General features: G+C 48.2%; 7 protein-coding genes and 1 non-coding gene across 8 annotated transcripts; 6 read left to right on the forward strand and 2 right to left on the reverse strand.

Moving 5' to 3' along the window:
* The first annotated feature begins 230 nt into the window (after positions 1–230).
* On the forward strand, positions 231–1529 carry BZA70DRAFT_33574 (uncharacterized protein). The gene has a single exon (XM_064915040.1). It carries the CDS (start codon positions 390–392, stop codon positions 1512–1514), a length of 1125 nt encoding a protein of 374 aa, XP_064771086.1. The 5' UTR covers positions 231–389; the 3' UTR covers positions 1515–1529.
* Positions 1530–2415: 886 nt separating this feature from the next.
* On the forward strand, positions 2416–5514 carry BZA70DRAFT_272803 (uncharacterized protein). The gene is made up of 12 exons (XM_064911729.1): positions 2416–2716; positions 2776–2922; positions 2987–3239; positions 3299–3578; positions 3647–3685; positions 3739–3833; positions 3891–4033; positions 4101–4250; positions 4301–4914; positions 4972–5021; positions 5087–5255; positions 5321–5514. The coding sequence occupies exons 1-12, from the start codon at positions 2615–2617 to the stop codon at positions 5379–5381; spliced, it is 2103 nt and encodes a 700-aa protein (XP_064771087.1). The 5' UTR covers positions 2416–2614; the 3' UTR covers positions 5382–5514.
* On the reverse strand, positions 5515–6483 carry BZA70DRAFT_272807 (40S ribosomal protein S11). Its single transcript, XM_064911730.1, has 4 exons — positions 6306–6483; positions 6060–6177; positions 5864–5979; positions 5515–5797 (listed from the first exon to the last, which is right to left on the reverse strand). The coding sequence occupies exons 1-4, from the start codon at positions 6348–6350 to the stop codon at positions 5609–5611; spliced, it is 468 nt and encodes a 155-aa protein (XP_064771088.1). The 5' UTR covers positions 6351–6483; the 3' UTR covers positions 5515–5608.
* A 117-nt stretch (positions 6484–6600) lies between these two features.
* Positions 6601–10879, forward strand: BZA70DRAFT_33628 (Spc7 kinetochore protein-domain-containing protein). Its single transcript, XM_064915041.1, has 6 exons — positions 6601–7010; positions 7067–7224; positions 7280–9215; positions 9277–9898; positions 9957–10111; positions 10168–10879. The coding sequence occupies exons 1-6, from the start codon at positions 6795–6797 to the stop codon at positions 10594–10596; spliced, it is 3516 nt and encodes a 1171-aa protein (XP_064771089.1). The 5' UTR covers positions 6601–6794; the 3' UTR covers positions 10597–10879.
* Positions 10880–11070: 191 nt separating this feature from the next.
* Positions 11071–12479, forward strand: BZA70DRAFT_272810 (galactose mutarotase-like domain-containing protein). The gene is made up of 5 exons (XM_064911731.1): positions 11071–11358; positions 11435–11492; positions 11554–11622; positions 11699–12128; positions 12189–12479. Exons 1-5 carry the CDS (start codon positions 11084–11086, stop codon positions 12350–12352), a joined length of 996 nt encoding a protein of 331 aa, XP_064771090.1. The 5' UTR covers positions 11071–11083; the 3' UTR covers positions 12353–12479.
* On the reverse strand, positions 12480–13923 carry BZA70DRAFT_305977 (GHMP kinase). The gene is made up of 2 exons (XM_064914798.1): positions 13824–13923; positions 12480–13743 (listed from the first exon to the last, which is right to left on the reverse strand). Exons 1-2 carry the CDS (start codon positions 13869–13871, stop codon positions 12622–12624), a joined length of 1170 nt encoding a protein of 389 aa, XP_064771091.1. The 5' UTR covers positions 13872–13923; the 3' UTR covers positions 12480–12621.
* A 322-nt stretch (positions 13924–14245) lies between these two features.
* Positions 14246–14332, forward strand: BZA70DRAFT_t8. Its single transcript has one exon. It is a non-coding gene; the product is annotated as a tRNA-Gln (tRNA).
* A 394-nt stretch (positions 14333–14726) lies between these two features.
* BZA70DRAFT_298449 (uncharacterized protein) lies at positions 14727–15342 on the forward strand (the record flags this gene model as incomplete). The annotated part of the gene is made up of 3 exons (XM_064914607.1): positions 14727–14835; positions 14913–14952; positions 15030–15342. The coding sequence occupies 3 exons, from the start codon at positions 14727–14729 to the stop codon at positions 15340–15342; spliced, it is 462 nt and encodes a 153-aa protein (XP_064771092.1).
* Positions 15343–15526: the final 184 nt, after the last annotated feature.

The raw sequence follows: 15526 nt of genomic DNA on the forward strand, positions 1-15526 counted from the left end.
CAGGTCCCCGGTGCGCGGACAACAAGCCAAAGACGAGACAGTGCCCTGCAGACGCCAGCAAGGACACAGCATCCCCGGACCGAGGAAGAAGGACTGGACCCGGGTGTGATGGACGAGCCACGTGGAGTGGTCTGAACTGGCGCGGCGCACGCGCGTGGACTCCACGCGACGAGGATCGTGCGGCGACGGGTGAAATCTGTGCTGAAATAAGGCGGTAAGCAAGGAGCGGATTTCCTATTTCCGCACCAACTCGCACTCGCTTGCGGCGATGAGGCGGGCACGTGGCATTCATTCGTCTGCTTCCCGACGCTGGACGCTCTCAGTGCAACAAGCACCGGCAAGCACAAGCAAACAACAAGAGCTGCTCGTCGCAGGCACCGACCGCAGCCATGTCTCCGCCGACCTTGCCGCCTATTTCTATAATGACGCACGCGTCTGCCCCGTCTTCGCGTCCGCTGCTTCCTCATCCTCAGAACACGAGTGCCTCTGATTCAAACCCGTCTCCTACAATGTCCGCAGCTCCTGCCCGAGAGATGTTCTACCGTGGTGACATGTCCCCCTACAACTACAGCCACCCTCAGCCATACCACCAGCAGCAGTCTCAGCAGCAACAACAACAACAACAGCAAGCGCAGCAGCCTTCACAGCAGTTCAACGCAGCTCCGCAGCAACCCCAACAGCCCGTCCAGCAGCAGAGCTCCTGGTATGGCCATCCAGCAGACTACGACTCTCGCAGAGGGTCTCTAGCTTCACAAGACTCGGCCTATGTTGTTCAAGGCGGCACCTCTGCTACCGACCAGCGAGCAGGCCCGCCTTTTCTGAACGGGCAAGCAAGAGGTCCTACAGTCCCCCGTGGTGCACCCCCCGTCACCAGGCCCACTCCTTACGCACCGAACCCCAACGCAGCAGCTCCCACAAAAGGCTTTCCCTACGCTTTCCCAGATCCAGCTGCTCTAGCAGCTCCAGTAACACCTCAAGTTCCATATGGCGGTTCGCCGGTTGTTTTGGGCTATGCGAATGCTGCTGCTGCAGCTTCGCGGACCTCAGTGGACTCCTACGACCGCATGAGCGGGCGATCGCTCGATCTAGATGACGCGGCCTCTACGGTCACTACAGTGGCCACACCAAATGGACCGGTTTACAACGGTGGTCTCGGGCCTGGACCGTACTCTCGGTCACCAGAGCTGAGGCAGACGCATAAGATTGCAGAACGAAGACGTCGACAGGACATGAGCACGCTCTACGATGATCTCAAGAGAATTTTGCCGGAGGAAAAAGGGGCAAAGTCCTCGAAGCACGATATTCTTAGTCGTGCGGTGAACGTTATCAAGAACATTCAGACTTTTACCGACGACATGCAGCAGGAGATCAACGAACTGCGATCGAAACTAGGGCTGCCCCCAAAGCGTTTCCCCTCGCTGTCTGCTATCGCTACTGACCGGTCTAATCGCAACTCGATGGGCTCAGACCGACAGGACTCGTCAGATAACGATCAGATGGATTTGTCGAAATGAGCTAGTCAAAGAATTTTGCGCCTTGGAACATTAATTGGTATGCTTCATAGTTAATATCGTTGGTTTCGAATGGGTTGATTGTTGTGTTCTGCGCGTACATTTGGCGTTTGTTTTTTTCTTTTTGGTACTTGTAAATACGACTTGTTTAGTGGAGCGCGATGTGACCCGGCGGCGATTCCACCCTTCCGGTGGATGAGCTGTGGGAGGGTCCCCGATGCGCTGCCTGCTGGTGCTGCAGCCAGCTATCATATGGTTTTCTTCCCTGCACGGAGTTTTCTTTTTGGCAAATGCAGGCAAACATTCACATATCAATTGTATGAGTAATGAAAGTGGTGAAGGTGAAACGGTTTCAGTAGGTGCAGAGTTGTAGTGTAGCGGGGCGTTGATGTGGGCTGGGCTGGCTGGCTTACTGAGCGAGTGGAGGAAACGCACCCCACCGAGTCTGGTCGACGTACGCAGATTGTGATGCACGGCATCGTCGGCACACCAAATGTCTCTTGTTGCTCTATTCCTAAAGGTTTTGTATTGGCTGCAATGGCCATCGCTATCTTCTAGATCGCCAGTCGCTGTAGAACCATACGCTGTAGCTGCAGACGGTGGCTAAATGGCGGACTCCGTAGTCGAACTGTAGACGAGCAAGCAGCCAGCGTACGGCGGTGCAGCTCCACACTCGCACAGCAGTCGCTCCACTACGGCTACCTGCTCGCAGTAGTTGTTTACAGCCAGTTCTCTACTCTCATATCCTTATCTTAGTCTTTCTGCAATCACCATATCTGCAACATCTCATACCGCGTTGCACTATATAGTGGTATGCCCTACTGCCGCTTCGGGGCCCGTAAGGATCGTAGCATTAACTTTATAAGCCGCACACTGTGTGCTTGTGCGCGTGTCAACAGATCCACCTCCACTCGCCAAACTTCGCGTGGAGAACACGACTTTCTCCGAAACAGCTCGGCATCAATAGGGCGTGGCATGGCACCCGCATAAAACTGCTGAGCTTGGTGTATACAAGTCTATGCAACCCGTTTGGACCGATCGTACGCGCCTAATTGTTTCAAGCAGCAGAAAGGAGACTTACCGATTCTCTTCAACGCGTCTCGATGGCCGATCAGCACAGCTTCGAGTTCCAGGAAAAGGCCATTCGGCGCGAAGTTCGCCTGTATACCATTCAAATCAGACAGGAGCACGAATGTCTTGCCAGTGTAAGTATTGTTTTGCAACCTACTAGGGATTATAAGCGCTAAGCCGTCACATTGCTCAGGACCTTCTCAAAACATCTCGAGCTTCTGCTCAGCGGGCAGCTAGGAAGATAGCAAAGTCGGGAAAGCCTAAAGCCCGAGGAGTCGGAGACTTTACTCCCCGCGTTCCCGAGTCTTCGCGGTCGGGCTCTTTCAAATTTACTGTGGAGGTATGCCACTCCAGATGGTCACTACCAGAGTAAGGCTTTTGTAATACTCACATGGTTCTTATAGTCATATCCAAAGCAATATTACACCCCTCCAATCAAGAAACAGATCACAGAGTCTGGTATCACGATACCCTTAGTTGAGCCGCTACCGCTTTACAAAGACTTCACTTCATTATCGACATGTGTGCACGTCGAAGACGACGAGGTACTACGGTACTGGCCGTACTTTGGAGAGAACGGCGAAGAAGCGGGACTTAACCTAGAGGAGATGTTTGAGGACCGAACTGAAACCCAGGCGGAGCTTCTAAGACGCGAGAGTAAGTTATGCATTGACAATTGCTGGCTAGACCATGATACTGATCCACATCCTTCATAGATTCCCAGTTTTTATCGTCGCGCTTCTTCGAGTTTGTGGCAAACTACGGCTTGACCAAACAGAACCTCGTGTCATTTTATGTCTACAACATCGGCTCAAATCATATCGCCCACAAAGCTGTCCTGCCGGACACAGACTCGTTCGAGATTGACGAGAAGAAGCGTAAGCTTTTTGAGGAGTATATCAAGAAGCTGGACAACAAACTTGCTTGGAGAGTGGATCTGTTTTGCAGAATCTTCAAGGAAGTTACGCGAACGAGCGTGTGGGAAATTCTTAATCTGTAAGTATTACTGTTTTAAAGTATATCGTTCTTCTTATAAACCGAGATTTGCTGACAGGCTTTGACAGGTTTCCGGCCAGTTACTTCATAGAAGACAAGAGGACGGCGTAAGTGAAGAGTTTTTGCCGATCACTGTCACCAGTTCTGACCAAAATCATAGACTGCGAAGTTCCCAGACATCTTCAGCTTACAATCTCGATTCTTACTCGTCACTCCTGTGTGCACTGTGCTTCATGCATGAATGTCCATGGCATAGTAAGTTCTCATAAAGGTATTTGGAGAATACATCAAGAAAAGGCTGACATATTACAGAATCTCTCTATGTCACATCCTGCAGTGACGGTAACGTCAAGACGACCTCCAATATGCCGCTCTGCAACATTGTCAACAAAACAACCTCCACTCGAAATATTCTTCCGGACGGCATCTCCTGCTCTCCGGAGTGTTTCCTAAATGTGAGTCCGAGCGCAGAATTTGTAGGCAGCCCGTTCTCGAAAGACGATGCTAACTGGGAATCAACAGGACCCGCAAAACACTCGCCAAAGTTTGGTGAAAGCCTCAAAGTGGTCCGATGAAGATATCGCGCTTGTCAAAATGACTGGAAAGGTCATGCTACAGAACTCGCGCACTTCGTGTCTGTTGACTACCATTTTTAACAAACCCTGCAGAGAGGTATGCATGCCCTCTAATTTCGAAACGAACAGCACTAATTGTTATTCTAGATCAATCAAAAACTTATAGAACTGAAGCTTACACCCTCACATATTCAAGAGTATCACAAGGACGTTGCTAGCTATGCTTCCGTCGAATCCATAACAGCTCAAATCTTTGGCAAACGCAAGCGCAAGGCACCCACCGGCTACCCCGAAGACTGCTCCATGAGTGGAAATCATCTCAAGCGTGTTGATCTGAACCCTTGCATGCACAGCGGACCGTGTGACGCCGACTGCGCCTGTGTCGACGGCAAAGTGTTTTGCGAGAAAGCTTGCGGGTGTCCGCCAAGCTGTCCGAGACGATACCGCGGGTGTCGGTGTACTACCAGTCGGTGCCGTACAGCGGCTTGTGAATGCTTCAAATGGAACCGCGAGTGTGACCCCGACCTCTGTCGATCCTGCGGTGCAGACGAGATTCTGGATCCTAAGAACCGCGATATTGTCGAGAACAAACGATATTGCAAAAACGTCAATCTCCAAAGGGGACTGGGCAAGCGGGTCATTGCTGGCCCGAGTAATGTCTCCGGTTGGGGTTTGTTTATCGGTGAAGATATGAAGCAGGACGAGTATCTTGGCGAGTACAAGGGAGAATCAATTTCACAGGACGAGGCCGAGCGACGAGGGTGAGTCGAAACAAAACTTGATTTGTTACAAAAACTATGCTGATATTTTTCCTATAGGAAAATCTACGATAAGCGCGGTGTATCATTTCTCTTTGAGTCTACAAAGGGTATGCTACGAGTCCATAAAGCCGTTCTTATGCGTTGCGTTATACTAATGAGTTCCCGTTTCTAGAGCAATGTATCGATGCGACCCGAGCAGGCAATAAGTTGCGCTTCATCAATCACTCGCGCCAGAATCCGAATTGCTTTGCTCGCATTGTGTTTGTGAACGGAGTCCACCGAATCGCCTTCTTTGCTAGGCGGAGGATCAAGGAGGGAGAAGAGTTGTTTATAGATTACGGGTGTGTACTTTTGAAATGCCCTCTATGAGTGTGTTGATCCTGGTAACTGACGTTTATATGTTTAGATATAACAACAAAACGATGAAGTTCGTACCGCTGGAATACGGAAAGACTTCCAGAAACTGAAATCATCAATAAAGCAGCGGTCACTACGGGTTTACGGAGCCATGTGCCATCATACTGTATACCAACAATATCGGTCATTCACTCTTAATCGCTAGCAAAAGCAAGCTACCACTTATATAGATATGATCAAGCCGTAATTTAGAATAATTGTACATTACATTTTGTCACACATGCCACAAAACAAAGAACTATATAACCCATAAAACTTTTTATATTCAAAAAAGCATTTAGAACTTAGCAAACTGCTTCTTGCCACCCTCAGTGCTGTTGACGCGGAGGACGTTGAATCGAACAGTCTTGGAGATGGGTCGGCACTGGCCAACGGTGACCGAGTCACCCTCGTTAACACGGAAAGCAGGCGAGACGTGAGCGGCGACGTTCTTGTGACGCTTCTCGTATCTGTTGTACTTGGGGATCTTTATTGTTTGTTAGTACTCTTGTTCATATTTCAATCGAAGTCTCGTGGTGGAATCTGAACGTACGTAGTGAAGGTAGTCACGTCTTATGATCAAAGTACGGTGCATCTTGGTGGAGACGACGGTACCGGTAAGGATACGACCACGGATGGAAACGAGACCAACGAAGGGGCACTTCTTGTCTATAGTGAAAAATCTAGCGTTAGCACATATTCTCCTGCTACCGTTCTTCTCATCGAAATCCAGCACGAAGTATGCGTACCAATGTAATGTCCCTGGATAGCCTCCTTGGGGGTCTTGAATCCAAGACCAACCTCCTTGTACCAACGCTTGGTCGACTTCTTTCCACGGGTCTTCGAGTTAAGGAAGATATGGGGTTGCTGATAGGAAAAAAGACGTTAGCACACTCGAACTACTTCCTCCATGTCGACCTTCATGTACGATTCTTTCCCTCCCGCCAAATCATACACGATCGCATTCACAACATAAAAACCACAAAAATATATACCTTCTGGTAAGCACGCTCGGCCTGGACGGTCAACTCAGTAGCCATGGTGAATGTCGGATTTGCTGATTGACTTCGGTGTGTTGTCGATGTAGTAGCACTAAACTCCAAGTACGAGAGGAAACCTCGAATTCCTCAAGCTGGATGTGTGTCGTCTGGCGCAGCAGGACTGAAAGTCACGTGTATTACACTGCTGTTCTGTGACTGCTTTTTATGTAATGGTCAAAGTTGCTATTAGGGCTACGTAGCCCTACACACGGAGGGTTTGAATTATGAAACCTTATCTTTGTTTACTTTCTGGGTCTCGTTTGTTTACATTCGCGCCAACTCTGTTGATGCTGGAGTCTCCATCATCTATCGTGTCTGCCTCCTTTATCCCAACCACTCCCAAAGCCAAACGCTCCAGCTGCAGCACTTTTTGACCAGCATATTTATATCCAACTAGACGAGACTGGTATTTGCTATCAAATATATTTCATATAAGCTCTTATCATGAGTTCACCGTCCAAAGTCATATCACCGCGCAAGTCGCCGCGCAATCATCGCAAATCTCTCGCGTTTCTACCATCTGCTGATAAAGAGAATGGATTGAGTGCCGGATCAATGGGCAGAAGAAAGCGAGCAAAGAGTTTAGACGGCACTGAAGATCCCACCTTATCGATTCCCAAGAAGCGAAGGAATGAATCGCGAATTCCTACTGCCAGCGGTGTATGTCTAGTCATCCATCTCCAACAAATGTCATATTCGCTAACATTCACATTTAGCCACCACGGGGAATTTTGAAGGCTACATATTCCAACGATGATAACCATACCGTAATCGGTGTGATGCAAGTATCACTCAAAGAGGAACCTGTATCGAAACCAAAGCCCAGCAGGGTCATGAGCAGACGAGTCAGCTTTGCCCCAGAAGCCACTTTACAGTAAGTCTATTAGATAGATATGAGTGATATCGGTGTATGACTAACTGTCTTATAGTACATTCGATATCGACAGTTTGGATGACGCCTCCTCTCAGGCGAACTCGTCTGCCGCCAGTACCCCACGACGCTCTGACGATCGAAGCGCCGCTGAGCAGAGACCTCCCCTCGCAAATCTCGACCAGTATAATCAGCTATCCCCAGTATCATTGCGTGGTGTTCAGGATAGTGTGGAACAAACTGCGGATGATTCCGACGACGACGCTCAATTCAGCGATGATGATAGCGAGGTTGAGATGGAGGATGCAACAGATGTGTTTGACGATGAGACATTTAATCAGATAGCTAGCAGTACTAGTCCATTTAGAGCAGTTCAATCGCCGGTTGGCACCGTTCGCGCGGGAAAGGGCAGTATTTTTGGTTCAGGACTATTCTCTCCAAAGCCTGCCAGATCCCAAGTGAACGATAATGACGATGACCAGAGTGAGGATGATTTCAACGATGATGGTGAAACCCAGACTATGGAGGTCACCACCGCTTTTGGAAGCATTTCTGGAAACTCGAACCTGACCTCGGCACAAGATGCTGATGAGGACGAAGACCAAACCATGGAGGTTACCCGAGCAGTAGGATGGATCGAACAGCCGCAGATGGAAGAGGAAAATGATGATGACGACAACGTCACGATGGACATCACCAGAGCAGGCGGCTTTATTGTCTCCAAGGCAGACACTTCGGTTGTACAAGATGATGTGACAATGGACGTGACAATGGATGCGACGAGAGCTATCGGGTCCATCCAGGAAAGCCACGAGACCGAAGATTCAAACGCAGATATAACGATGGATGTGACGCGTGCTGTTGGTTTTATTGAACAGGATGATAACAGTGTCACCATGGACGTTACGTGTGCTGTTGGAGTCATTGAGCAGCCCGCTGTCTCAGATGATGAGGACGACATGGACGTCACTATGGAGGTAACGCGAGCAATTGGTTTCATCCAACCTGAGGTGGATAGCGACGAGGATGTCAGCCGAACAGAAGCCATGGATGTGACTAGAGCTATCGGCTCCATTCAGCCAAAAGAGGCCGACGATACTGTTGCTATGGACGTTACAATGGCCATCGGATCCATTGCAGACAACTCCTCGATGCCTGAGGAAGCGAATGGGACTTCAGAAGATTCTCACGTTGCTACTCCGAAAGCTATTCAGTCACCCCAAATCAATCGAACGCCAACTCGTGCAGGTAGTGCTACGCCTCGTTCTTCTGCGAAACGTTCATTGGTTAGGACTGATAGTATGGGGCTCAGCACTCCGGTGAAAGCTCCCGAGGGAGTTCAGAACTCTCCAGGACCATCTGCCATTAGCCGGAAACGGAAGAGTCTTTTGGAGAGCCAGATTCTCGGTCAAGAGTTTACTGGTCAGAATATCACTATCGGCACCCCGGAGGGGCGAAAGTTGAAGAACGATATCAACGAGACTTTATTCAACGCCAGCTCTAGCAACCTGCAAAAGCGAATTCAGAGTTTGACACCTAAGAAGGTCGTTCGCAGCCCTGTCAAGTCACTTGTGAAATCAGCACGCAAGGAGGTCATCGCAGCTATCAGGTCGGAAGAACAAGAGGCGCTTGCTAAACGCTATTCTCCACTTAAAAATCATGCCAGCACGCCTGCTAGAAGTCAGACTCGTCTTTTGTCTGACCTCCCTGCGCCAGTGCTGAGATTTGATCTTGCACCCAAACAACCCAATACGCCGAGCGCAAAGGTGCCTCTCGTTGTGGAGCGGGCGGAGGAGATGAATGAGGATGATTACGTTCCTCTCTCGTTGAACGAGTTTCTCCAAATGACCTCCGTACAATTCCTTGAAGGATTGAACACCAAGAGAAGGAACACAACGATGATGCAGTCGTGTGATCTTCTGTCGGAGAAGAGCTTTGAGGACGTTGTTCTGTCTCGTCAGCTCCATTGCCCAATGTTGGAGCTTTATGAGTTTGTAAGTTTTCTGTCAGTCTCTAAATTATTTAAACTTGATACTAATGACATCTGATAAACAGAGTTGCCGAGAGCTTCGCAAGAATATACAGGAAGGAAACGACTTGTTTGAGCGCCTGGAGTCTGAGACTCTGGAAGAGAATCCGAATCTATTCCGTCAGTATCTCTCTGCGTCTATCGATGGTCAGGTCGCTTTTTGCGCTCAGTTTAAGGTCATCAAGACATATGCTCGCTTGCTGTCGAAAGGGGTATGGTACGAGTGGCGCTCAAAACTTTTAGATGGTGTTATGAACAGCTTGACCAAAAATCAGTCAGCTCTTCAGAAGGATATTCAAGATCTGCAGCCAAAGGAGAAGAGTGTATCTCTTTCTTTACCGGAAATCAGAGCCAAGCATAGTGCACTTAAGACTAAGCTTGAACGACTGCGCCAGCGAAGAAATGAGGTCGAAGGCTGTGACAAGGATGAGCTTCTTAGCGCGAGAGAGATGCTCACAGCTGAGAAGGCAGAAGTTCAGTCAAAGCAGCAAGTCAGAGAAGAGTTGGCGGCAAGCGATCAGAATTTGACAAGGATGGTCGACGAGAAGAGGTCTGGTATAGAATCATGCAATGCTGGAATTGCAAAGGCGGAAGCAATTGTTGAGGAGAACCGGGGTATTGATACTGATCAAACTGCCCTGATAAAAGGTGAGGTTGAGAGTTGGGCTACTTTCTACCTGAGATCTGTTGCTGACATCTGATTTAGACAAACTTACGTTGCTCGGAGAACTATATGGATGGCAAGTCACAAGCTATGCTGATTCACTCATCACTCTGTCTCTGGGTGATTTCGTCACTGTTGAGATTTCAATAGCAGAAGAACGGATAGTCAAGACCTCATTTGCGACATCCGAATCGCCGGTATGTGACACAGTGCTCAATGGACTTTTTGACCAATGCTAACAGTATCGATATAGGTGATTTCTTTCTTTGTTTCTGCGATTGAGCTTCTAGCAAAGAGTCTTCCAAGCAGCAAGTTCCTCCGAAGTGGAAGCAGCTTGCTTTTGCAATACAAGGCTATCTGTCGGGAGATCAACTGGCTCGAGAACCGCTATGTCTCCAACATCCACCTGGACAATATGGCACTGAAGATAGAGTCTGAGGTTTTTATCCGCGAGACCTTGACGAAATTTCGAGCCAAGTACCAGCTATCATTGGATCTGACGGTCCCTGACTTCCCAGCTATTCACAGCATTCCTACGTTCGAACTCGTGTATGGTAGCTTTGACAGTCTTCCCCGTTACGCGTGCAAGTCGACCGATTCCACGTCAACCATGTCTAGAGGACGCGAAATGGAAAATGGAGCTGAGTGCACGAATATAATTGGGGCGTTTGCGGGATTCTAGAGCTCGAGGATGAAAGGCGTAGGTGTTGGGTACGCAAAGAGTAATCGGTATCGGTTCAGCGTTTTATATTGTTGGTGTTAGTTTGATATCCGGTTAGGCAGGCTTGGTGTATTGTAGTGAATATGCGTTATAATGATCAGTTGATGTTGGTAAATCTATAATTTATAGTCTATGTCCACTAAACTAATAAATGATTAGTAGTCTGTATGGCACACTTAAGCTTTCTCGCAGACTGTTAACCGAGCTCGAATGCAATTGCTGAACCATTTTCCTAACTTGGCCTAACAGGCCCGAGAAAGCCGCTGTGTGCAATATTTAGTAAGAAGGATCATGAATAGAAACATCAGACTCAAGGCCATTAGCTGTGGTGACAATGGTGGCGTGAATACGAAAGGTAGAGGAAGAGTCAGGCGGGTGGTGCCGACGATTGGAGAAAGGCGGTGCGGCTGCTTGCTCGGAGCGCACGGTTGGCTCCCCACGGGCTTCAATGGCTGAAGTGCGTCCCCATGCTCGGTTTCTTATGAAGCATTGTTTCCAGAAGCTGCTCTCACACCGTTCCTCCAGTCTAGTGTTTAGAAAACAGCCTCTATTTTCATCAACCTCTTTCATAAGATCATTTAATCACATTTCCACGATGCCTATCGATCAAACCGAGAAAGACGTCACCTTGACCTATGCTGGTAGCTCGGTCAAGGTCCTCCTCCATGGTGCAAACATTCTCTCATGGAAGGTCAATGGTGCAGAGAAGCTGTTCCTTAGCGAGTATGAAGCCGTTGATGTTGGTATAAGTGCTCAAAAGGCAATTCTTGAAAATGGTGTGCTGATCTTAATAATCTAGAGGTGCAATCCTTGACGGCTCCAAGGCCGTCCGAGGCGGTGTGCCGTTGGTCTTCCCGGTAAGTTGGAAGCAACAGTTTGATCTGGTATTTGAAAGTTAGTATGTTGACAATTATCTAGGTGTTTGGAAAGGCAACTTCCGGTCCTACTGCTACTCTGCCCCAGCACGGATTCGCTCGTTTGTCGACTGTAAGTCAACTTTTTCTCTGTCGGTTCCTAGCAACTAGCCTACATGATTCAGTCGTCTAACCAATCTATGATTCAGTGGGAATTCCTCGGACAAACCACCGAAAGCCCTCTTGCTGTTCAGTTTGGTCTTGGGCCCGAGAATGTCTCGGAGGAGCTCAGATCCGCCTGGCCTTACAACTTCACCTTGATCTACACCGTCTCTCTTGGAGAGGACACTCTCGAGACTTCTCTGTCGATCAGCAACCCCGGTGATGTTGCTTGGGATTTCCAGACCCTGCTTCACACTTACTTTTATATTCCTGATGTTGACAAGGTCGCGGTTACTGGTCTTACTGGAACTGAAGTCAAGGACAAGGTCACCAAGACTGACTACTCAGAGTCGAACGAAGATGTCACTATCGCTGCTGAGGTTGACAGGGTGTACGAGAATGTCCCGAAGCCGGTGACTATTAAATCTGATGGAAAGACTCTTTTCGAGATTACCCGAAAGAACCTCGATGATGTTGGTGAGTATTGTCTAAAACTTCATACAGTAGAAATCAATTATTGACAAGCTTGTCTATTAGTCGTCTGGAACCCGTGGACCAACTGCGTGAAGATGGGCGATTTCAAGCCTGTCACCGGCTACAAAAACATGATCTGTGTCGAGGCTGGCAGTGTCAGCAAATGGACATCGTTGGCTCCTGGCGAGACCTACGTGGCAGTCGAGACCGTCAAGGCTTACTTGTGAATAAGGCTTGGTTCATAATTCGGGCGCAGTCTGTAAATAACATTGGTCATTCGGAAAATTGACGTGATGGATTTGGATATATAGTCGCTCTTCATTGATGGTGGTCTTGTGAATGACATTGGGTAATTGTGAATTTCATATTAAACAAATTTGGATTCAGTATTATACATGTAAGCAATCGACGATAATTAGGAAAACAGAGCTGTACGCAAGATTCTCAAACACAGCAAGTTATCGGCTTTTACAAGACTTGGCTATAAATCGCGAATCTAAGCCGACTTCGGAAGGCCGCTCTCGTCAACAAGACTCTCAGCAATCTTCTGGGGACTGGGACCCACACCAGTCAGGATGATTCTACTCACACCATCCTTCAATGAATCGTACATGTCCTCGCTGACGCCATCCGGAACTGCCGCAGAAACCGTAGCCTTGTTCTGCCATCCATCGAGATCAGGGAGTGCGGCCTTCAGCAGGCCCAACACAATCGGCTCGTCTTTCTCCAGGTAGTACAAAACCGCGTTTGGGCCAGCGTCGAAGGTGTAAGCTGCCACCACGCGGCCAGCCAAGTTGTTCACCTTTTCGATAAGGGAGATAACATTGCGGGAAACGTCATTCATATAAAAGACAGGGGGAGAGGAGTCGAGGCAAACGGCGTGGAACTGGTTTGAGTCTGCCATGGTGAGCTGGCCAAAAGTCTCGAAATCTTTGTCTAGGATCGACTTCGACATGACCTTGAAACGCTCGGGAACAACAACTTCCACGCGGTGCTTGAAAAGAGGTGAGGTTTTCGCGGTGGTCTGCATGCCAGTGGTCGAGGACGTCTCTTTCTTCTTAGCAGAGACAACGAGGATGGCAGCCCGCATATCAGGCCAGTCAGTTTCCGTAGCAATCTGCACAGCACGAGAGTCTGAGCCATCCTCCTTCTCACCCATCTCCCATGCCACATATCCACCAAACAGCGAGCGGCAGGCGGAACCTGAACCCTGTCGGGCAATTCGCGAAAGCTCCTCGGCGCTCTGGGGAAGTTCGTAGAGGTCCGCGATAGCACGGACGAGAGCAGCGAATCCGGCGGCCGACGAAGCCAAGCCTGCAGCGGTAGGGAAGTTGTTCTCTGAGACTATATGAAGCTTGTATGTGCTCAATGGAGGAAGAGAAGGGTCAGCGTCCTCCAGAGATTTGCGCAGAGCTCTCAACTCTGCGAGACAGGCTGAGGTACGAGCGCCGGTCACTGACTCCTCGGTACCGTTCAGCCAGAGAGTGTCCTTAGTGAAAGCCTCCGAGGCAGCAGCCGTGGTAAAGGTCCTTAGGTCATCCTGAGAAAGAGTGACTGAAATGGAAGAGTTCGTAGGAAGATTGAGCTTCGTGTCGCGCTTTCCCCAATATTTGAGGGTCTGCATTTAGATGCTAGTTAGTAGTCATCCCTGGCCCCTATCTCTCATCCCCCTCAGATAAAGCAGTCAATAATACTCACAGCAATGTTCACAGGAGCAGTAGTAGAAGCTGAGTATATTTTTGCCATTGTTTGAAGTATGAGCTACCGTCAATAGCTTTGTTTCAAGGACTATTATCAGATAGACTCTGAAATTTTAAAAACACGACGACTGTATTCGGCGAAGCCGCATGTGGTGTGTATGTCAACGAGGGGCTAGTAGTCATGCCCCTTGCCCCGGCGACGAGGACAATTATACTAAAACTGCATTCACGTCGCTCCCCGCCACTTAGATATCTGTAATCATTGATTAAAATACTTATAGCTGACAGACAAAAAGCTGGGCTTAAAATCACATCTTCAAGTGAATGGCGGCATCTGCAAATCACTTTAGACCATTTTTGTGGGTTAGGTTTTAAGGACATCTGTTTATAAGAAACCAGAGGCCAAATTAGGCGGACTTAGGTTGTATGGTGTAGTGGTTATCACTCCAGATTTTGACATTTGATAATAAATTTCTGGCAACCCCGGTTCGAGCCCGGGTACGACCTTTCACCTTTTTCTTTTCATTTTTTCTGGAGACATTTGTTTTTATGAGTTGCTTTTTTATTTTTTTCAGTTATATTTTTGAAGATCAGTTGAATGCTCGTGAATTTGCTGTAATGGAGTTGCTAGTTATGTAGCGTAGACCTTTTGTTCGAGGCCCTTAAGCGTGCGAACAGTAAATGGAACTCTGTCTTCGATTGTCAAAACGCGTGTCGCGCGCGCGTGTCACCTCAACTGTAAAGTAGTTTCTCTCCTGCATCCGCGTATCGATCCGGTCGACGACTATAAAGCCTTGCAGCATCACCGAAAACCTGATAAACGATCTGGACTTCTCATATCGCGGATTGGACGATAGAATCAATATTATAACTCGAACATAAGCAACGAATAGTATCAGCGATGTCGATTGTTTCACTCTTGGGAATTAACGTCCTGAACAACCCTGCAAAGTTTGATGATCCTTACGAGTTTGAGATAACTTTTGAGTGTCTTGAACCTCTGAAAGAAGGTATGACTAGAGCTGTTGATGTGCTTGACTTCTTTTTTTCAATAAACTGCTGGCTAACGGGTTCTTCGCTTGACTAGATTTGGAGTGGAAGCTCACATATGTTGGTTCATCGGCCTCGTAAGTTGTCCTATCTCTCAATCGCTCTATATGATCCGTCTATTTGTATCTCTTCAGAATCATTAACTCTTGAACAGCTCACAACACGATCAACTTCTCGACTCCTTATTAGTAGGACCCGTACCAGTGGGCACCAACAAATTCATCTTCCAAGCCGATCCACCGTCTCCCGATCTCATTCCTGCAGCTGAGCTGGTGAGCGTGACGGTCATCCTCCTTACTTGCTCCTATAAGGACCAGGAGTTTGTCCGGGTAGGATACTACGTGAACAACGAATACGACACCGAAGAGCTGCGAGAAAATCCGCCGAGCAAAGTGCAGATAGATCACGTTGTACGAAACATCTTAGCTGAGAAGCCGCGAGTTACACGATTCAATATCGAGTGGTGAGTCTTTTCTTATTTTACTTTAAGCTGTATCGCTTTTTTTGTTGTTGATGCTGATTATAAATGTAGGGATAACGACGAAAAGAAAGAGAAGGAGGACGCAGATGCGAACGGCGATGAAGAAGAGGAGGATGCATTATAAGATGCCGAATGAAAGGGATACGATAAATTCTATTAGTTTCTTGAGC

Source organism: Myxozyma melibiosi, assembly GCF_037950935.1.
Source record: "Myxozyma melibiosi strain Phaff 52-87 chromosome Unknown BZA70scaffold_1, whole genome shotgun sequence".
Classification (NCBI taxonomy): domain Eukaryota; kingdom Fungi; phylum Ascomycota; class Lipomycetes; order Lipomycetales; family Lipomycetaceae; genus Myxozyma; species Myxozyma melibiosi.